General features: G+C 45.6%; 1 protein-coding gene across 1 annotated transcript; it reads left to right on the forward strand.

The window, feature by feature from the left end:
• The first annotated feature begins 3,253 nt into the window (after window positions 1-3,253).
• Window positions 3,254-4,129, forward strand: LOC121443288 (OTU domain-containing protein 6A-like). The gene has a single exon (XM_041644991.1). The coding sequence runs from the start codon at window positions 3,254-3,256 to the stop codon at window positions 4,127-4,129; it is 876 nt and encodes a 291-aa protein (XP_041500925.1).
• Window positions 4,130-7,534: the final 3,405 nt, after the last annotated feature.

The following is a 7,534-nucleotide window of genomic DNA, read 5'->3' on the forward strand; positions in this document are numbered from 1 at the left end:
TCTGCATGTGAGGCAAAGGAATTTATCCATCATCTTATTCCAAAAACAAATAGCAATTCAAAACAGGATAAATATTTAATATAAGACCTTAACTGTAAAACTCCTAAAAACAATAAAGTTTCACGACATTGTCCTTTGTGGTGATTTTGTGGTTAACACACACACACACACACACTGGCACAGAGGCAATGGAAACAAAAATAAACAACTGGGGATTACATACAGTAAAATATTGTTTATGTATGTGTGGAATTTGGTTTTTGTGGGACTCCGAACAGTGGGAGTGTGACTGTCTCTGACTCTTTTGCCTGCTCTTAGGATCCCTTTCCTCCTTAATATTAGGGTAGGTAAATAGTCTTATTGTAACCTGTGTTACAATGTGTGATTGATATCCCTGGGACCTCTGCCCTTTTCGAAAGGAAAAAGGAGAAGCAATGGATCTGGGGGAGAGGGGAGGTGGGAGGTGGCTTTGAGGAGTGGGAGAAGAGGAAACTGAGGTCAGGATGTAATATATGAGAGAAGATAGATAGATAGATAGATAGATAGATGCTGGATAGATGTTGGATAGATAGACGATAGATAGATGATAGATGATAGATAGATAGATAGATAGATAGATAGATAGATAGATAGATGCTGGATAGATGTTGGATAGATAGACGATAGATAGATAGATAGATAGATAGATAGATAGATAGATAGATAGAGATATGGATAGAGAGATTGAGAGGACTGTCTCAGTGGGTAAAGGAGCCTGCAACAACTCTGCTAACCTGGACCTATATGGTTAAAAAGAGAGAACTGACTCCCACAGTTACCTTCTGACTACCATGTGTGCACAATGACATGTGTGCAAGTACACACGCACTAAATAAATGTAAGTTTTAAATTTTTTTTCTTCATAGTTTAAAAAAGGATACTACCTTTGAGTTTAGGGCTAGACAAAGAGTTCTTTATACTTGACACTAAAAATAAGATCATATAAGGAAAACTGGTTGGTTGTACTTAATCCAAAATAAAAATGTTGCAAATATGATGGCTTACATCTGCAACCGCAGCACTTGAGAGCATAAGGCAAAGGATTATGAGTTTGAGGTTCCCATCTGAAAAATCAGGATGGTTAAAATCCTTCAGTGGTACTAGGAATCCAACACGAGTACTCACAAGTGCTACCACCGAGACACAAAACTGGCCTTAAAATTAAATGTTTTTGCTTTGAGAAAGACCCTGCTAAGAAAAAGAAGACAAGCTGTAGACTAAGAGAAAACAATTTGCAAAACACACATCTGACAAAGGGCTGGCATTTAGAATATAACAACTCTCAAAACTAACAGGAAAAAAAGGGCAACCCATTTAGAAAATATGCAAATTATAAAAACATTTTATCAAGAAATATAAGTGATAGGTGAAAACGAGGACATTACAAGATGAACATCAAGCAAGATATCTCAGTGGGTAAAAATGCATGCCTTGTAAGCATGAAATGGCCTGAATCCAGTCCCCAGAGCCCACAACAAAAGAGAAAAACAACTCCACGAAATTGTTCTCTGACTTCTACACATTCACAATGGCATATGCACGTCCATGCACAGACATCACACACACACACACACACACACACACAAACACACACACCCCACAACCACCACTACCACCACCAGCAGCAGCAACAACAACAACTAAACAAATGTAAAAGATGACCACGAAGGTACGGCCCTTTCCTAACATGTGAAAGACTTTTCATCTACATATATAAGGGTTTCCATCTGCAGTACCAGAAACAGTCATTAGATGCGAGCCCATTAAAGCCATAGTGAGATTATCACGAGACTAACATCAGTGTACGCATTTTAAAGGTGACAATACCAAAATGCTGGTAAGAAGACAAAGAAACTGGATGCCTCATTCACCTCTCGTGTAAACGAATCAGCTACAGTCTTTCTGGAAAACACTCTCTTTAAAAAGAATGTGAACTGAGAATACAGCACAAGCAATTTCATTCCTGGGCATTTTGTCCAGAGACATGAGGACTTACGTTCACACAAAAGCCTGTGTGTTTGGTGGAGAACATACCTCTGTGGAAGTGTCTGTTCTGGGTGGTTGGTTCGGAATTTTCTGAGACAGGGTCTCAACATACTCCAGGCTGGCCTGGAACTTTATACATCTCCCTGGATGACCTTGGAAGGTTTAGTTCTCCCGCCTCCACCTCACAAGGGCTAGGGTTACAGGCTTGCTTTAACAAACCTGGCTCTCAAGTGAAGAATGGGGTAGCATCTAACCGGCAGGTTGGGAACTGTAAAGACAAAAATACTGATTATCATACAATAAAAGCATATTTGAAAGGGGTTTGTGGGTTATTTTTTCCTCACAGACCTTTTGCAGCAATCTTTTGAAACAAACATTTTGAAAGCAATCAAGAAGAAGTAACCTGATGAACACTGGCTCATGATGCTTCCTGGAGATTTATTCTAGAGAGCCCTTGTAGGGAGACGGGGACTCAGAAGAAGGGGTGTTTGGATGATTTCTGTTAGCACAAGCCAAGAGATCCACTTACTTGTAGTGCGTGCCTCTGAAGAGGGCAGTTGCTGTCGTCTTGCCCTGAGATGGGACTCATCAGGTTTGAAACATAAATTAAAAAGACTCTGTGTTCCCAGAAATGCAAGGAAGTGTCTTTGTTCTGATACACGAAGATTAAGAGTTTCAGGTCAAGAGACCTGAAAAACCGGAGAACGCCGCACTGCTTCCTGGACACAAAGAGAAATGCCAAGTTCAGGTCAGAACGTATTTAACTGATAATATTTATCGTGTGGTTATCAAGCATGGCCTGTGCCTGTGTTCTGTCCAAACTTGGAAAAGCAGTAGGCAGTAAGAGTGACTAAAAATTCTACAAGCCCAATTATCGCACAAATTGTATAAAGGCAGGCTCCTAGGAGCGGCTTTTAAAGTCGGTTTAAAAAACCAGAGGCGTGAGGTGCTAGGGGGTCTACTGAGAACAGACTTAAGGGCCCTCAAAAGCCAGTCACAAAGCCCAGGCGTGTCTGGGGGCGTGGCCCTGAGGCAGCAGCCAATAGCACGGAGGGCCGTTACTAGGATGCTGGGAACAGCCTCAGAAGGAGGCAGAGTGCCACAGCTTCCTCGGACAGCGGTTCTGTGAGGCGGTCTGGTCCCTCGGGCAGCGGTTCTGTGAGGCGCTCTGGTGATTTGAACTGTTCCAGTTTCCTTCCAACTTCAATTCTCGCCTTCCACTGCGATAATGGATGACCCCGAGACCGAATTCCAACGGGTGATCCGCCGCCATTATCGCGAAAAAAGAGAGCTGCAAGCTCACATCCAGGCCCTCGAAAGTTCTGTCCCAAAAAATGACAGGAACAGAAGAAAGCAGGTGCTTGCTGATACTGCCCGTCTCAGGGCCGAGATGGAGCAGAGGCACCGTCAGGAACTGGAGAGATTTCAAGAAGAGCCTGACGCCAGCGTGGAGTCGATTGCAGCCAACCTCAAAAAGATGAACCTTGAAAATGTGCCCCCACGCCCATCGAAGGCCCAGAAAAGGCGTGAGCGAAGAGCTAACCTGCAGAGACAACGCCCGCAGAGGATCCCAGTGGCCCAGAGCGAAGAGCAGGCCGCCTACCGCCGCGAGGAGGAAGAAAAGGTCGCTGCCATTTTGGCAGCTAGAAGTCTGGAGATGAAGCCCATCCCTGCCGACGGCCATTGCATGTACCGTGCCATCCAAGACCAGCTGGTGTTCTCGGTGACTGTGGAGAGCCTGCGCTACCGCACGGCCTACTATATGAAGAAACACATTGATGACTTCTTACCTTTCTTCACCGAACCCGAGGCCGGCAACTTCTACACCCGTGAGGACTTCCTGAGGTACTGCGATGACATCGTGCACAGGTCATTGTGGGGTGGCCAGCTGGAATTGAGAGCCATGTCGCATGTCCTGCAGACCCCCATCGAGGTGATACAGGCCAACTCGCCCATCATTGTGATCGGGGAGGAGTACACCCGGAAGCCGATCACACTGGTCTATCTGCACTACGCCTGTGAGTTCGGGGAGCACTACAACTCAGTGAAGCCCATCGAGGCCGCGGGCACCTCCGCTGCTGCCATGGCACCGCGCCTGTTCTAAAAGTTTCCAGCAGCCACGGACCTCGGCTCTAAGCGCCATATTTCTGCCATGCTTGACACCTGCAGATCCTGGGAAAGCTGAAACAGCTATGGCATTTCTCAGTAGGAACAGTTGCTTTTTCCTTGGCTGGTTTATTTTCTTCCAAGGTTTACTTAAATATTGAAATTCGTCCCTTCCAATCCTGCCTCATTTTGGTTGTTTGTTTTCCGACTAAGTTATGTGTGTCTTCTTTGGGGGGCAGGCTTAAGGACGGAAGAATCCCTCCTCGGGACAACCAAGAGACTTAGGTTTCATTGAGTCTAACTTCATTTGGCCCTGAGGTACTTTTGTCTTCTTCAGGCTTCAATTAATGGTAAGCTGAAAATGGAAATGTTGGACTTTGCTTATTGTTTACCCGGGCGTGAATGAGTTTAGCAGAAAGGTTCGGGTTTGGGGATTTTTTCCTTATGTATCTATCAAATCACTTGATAAGAGGAGTTTGTGTGGCTGGAGTGGTTTATGAGTGTTTTTCATTGTTTTTTTTTTTTCAGAAAAAAAAGCCACAGCTGGCCGTTTGCTTTGCTTTTAACCGACGTTCCAATGCCTGGGTTACGAGCAAGTCTTCCAGTAGTAATTTGATTGTTTTGTTTTTCATTCAAACTTGTAAAGCTGCAAAAGGATTTTAGTTGCTCAATGTTTTCTGAGCTCTTAAAAAATATGTTTTCAAATTTAAAAGCTAAGCGTAACTGTTAGATACAGAAATTCAGTTTAAATGAGCCAGTAGAACAAGTAAGGGTTACCTCAAAGATGTGGAAGATCTGAACTTAGTGACTTTCCTTAAGAGGAAAAAAAAATTAAAGCAATTTTTGGAAGTTCTACGGTAGTTGATGAGTTTTATGTAAAAGAAAACAGTGAACAATCCAGCTCTGTGTTTGTTAAGGATGAGTTGATATCCTGAATATGCCAAAAGAAGAATGGAACGGAATGGAATGATTTGTGTAATTTCTAAGGTTAGTCATAAGGTCCTGGATTTCAGTGAAGTTACTTAAATTCATTTTGAAGAACCTTCGTCCCTTCCAAATGTTCCCAAATAATACATGTCGGTTCAAAAATGTTTAAAACCAGTTGTGCAATGTGTTAAAAGATAAAAACAGCATTTGAAATACTTGCTTTGCATTTCTTGTGTCTGAAGTTTGTAACCCAGATGGCCTTCAGTAAAGGACTCCTAAGACTAGGAGCCGGTTGGGGGTGGGAGGGGACAGATGAGGCTTTGGGTAATACACCTGCAGCCTTGGTGGCAGCAGTGTTTCCCAGGCTGGAATTTGGGAGGAATTTACTCTAAGGATGCCCTAGACTGATGTTTCACTCGGTGAAACAAGAAAGGGCTTCCTTTAGTAGTCTCTGCTGCTTGATAAAGAGCCCTCAGCCAGGCCAGGCTATGTTGCAGGAGGGGAAGAAATGCTACTATAATCTACTTCTGGATGTTTCCAAAATCCAAATGGGGAAATCCTGACAGACAGCTCTAGCTATGGAAACAAGAAGTTTCAGCTAGTCAGTGTCTGAAAAAAAACCCCACAGTATTGGGTACATTATGGGAAAAGAGCCCATTATAGGACAGGGACACTGGATTTGGGAGTTAGGGAGGAAGAGGGGCCAAGCTTTGGAGGGGAAGCAAAAAAAATGTGCTTGAAAAGAGATGTTATCTACAGAGGAAGGCCTGGCTGGGCAGGAGGGTGAAGGCTGAGCACAGAGACAGCCTAGGGAAAGCCTTCAGAGGCTGCAGTTAAAGCTGAATAGGTGGGCAAGATAAGAAGCAGGCCATCAAGAGGTTTTTTGAGTGTGTTTGTTTCGTTTTGTTTTGTTTTAAAGATGCTTGGGTAGACTAGACCGCAAGGACAGGCTCTAGGGAAGGGGCCTGCCTAAGGATGTGAGTGAGGGCTACTGAAGGGCTATAGAAACGAAAAGGGTGCCTTGTGGTGTGGGCTATGTAGAGCAGGAGCAGGGGAGGGGGGTCTGTTTGGCTAAAACAGCGGCATATTGATGGACAGTGGCCCTGACTGACTGGAGGCAGCACACCGTGATGGGCAAGGAGGCCTGGCTACAGGTCACAGACACAGACACTGGCTGGTGGAGGATTCTTGGTAGGAGAGGTGAGTCAGTTGGGGTGAGTTATACAGGGAAAGAAAAAGATGGGACGGGGGCCAGGTTTGGGAAGGGAAGCTGACTGGAAACTAAACCATATTCTAGGGAAGGGGTCCTGGAAAAGGTGGGACTGTTTGGATAATAAGTCTAGAAACTGAGCTTCCCAGCTGTGGGCGGAGGAAAGGGCTGGAAATTGACCAAGTCACTGAAGAGGCCAGGTTGGATGGGTGTAGCAGATGACAAGTGAGCCCCAGCCCATGGTTTTTGATGGGAAATGATCCGGTTAGGCTAGGGGCAGGACACTTTCTGAGGAAGGGGTTCCGGAATGAGATGAGGCCTTCCTAGGGAAAGAGGCGTTGGCTAAGTAACCAATCAACTCGGAAGGGAGGGGTACTAGATAAAGGATTCTGGCAGGCACCATACAGCTTGAAAGGTTGGTTCAGGCTGATCCAGGGACACAACGTGGGGAAAACAGTGTTGAGGAGAGGAAGATAGCCCAAGAAGGGGATAAAGGCATCTGGGGTCCAGGTTGGAGAATTAGACCTGGGGTAAGAAGGAGTCCTAGTTTGTTTAGCAAGGGACACAGACTGGAGAAGCCACTATCCTGTGAAAGGTTATGGAGGGAGAAAAGAGCCTGTCTTCATCTGGACTGTATATAAGGAAGCAGGCTCAGGTGGGCAGAGGAGCTAGGGTATAGGAGTAGCAAAACAAAGGCGAAGGTCATTGGTAAGAAATGATAGGCGAGGGAAAGGGACCCAGCTGGATATGGGAGAGAGGGACATAGCTCTGGGCAGGGGAAGGAAGGGAGGCCTTAGCTGGGAAAGGGATCATAGGGTGAGGGGAGAGGGCTGGCTTAGTGAAAGGCTGGACAATGGAAGGATGCCTAGTTTAATTAGGAGCCCAAGGACAGGGAAGCTGACCCCAACTGTTAAAGAAGAAAAGGTCTGCAGAAGGGGCCCAACAGGTGAATGGCCTGCCTATTGGTACAGAGAAGGCACAAGGTAGGAAAGGGAACTTGGATAGGACCAGGAAGCTTACTTGAAGGCAGGAGCAGATGGTGTCTTAGGATAAGCAGAGCTGTGCTCAAACACCACAATCAAACAACTTGGGAGCAAAGGGTTTGAGAGAAGCCAAGGCAGGACCTCAAATCAAACAGGACAGGAACCTGGAGGCAGGAGCAGATGCAGAGGCCATGGAGGGGAGCTGCATCCTGACTTGTTCCCTCTGACTTGCTCAGCCTGCTTTCTTAAGAACCCAGGACCACTAACCTAGCTAGGGATGGCA

The sequence above is a fragment of the Microtus oregoni genome, unplaced genomic scaffold (genome assembly GCF_018167655.1).
Source record: "Microtus oregoni isolate MIOR12 unplaced genomic scaffold, Mior012 000104F_ref0000108, whole genome shotgun sequence".
Lineage (NCBI taxonomy): Eukaryota > Metazoa > Chordata > Mammalia > Rodentia > Cricetidae > Microtus > Microtus oregoni.

Coding starts and splice junctions, on each gene's coding strand:
- LOC121443288 (XM_041644991.1), top strand. CDS start 3,254: ATGGATGACCCCGAGACCGAATTCCAACGGGTGATCCGCCGCCATTAT.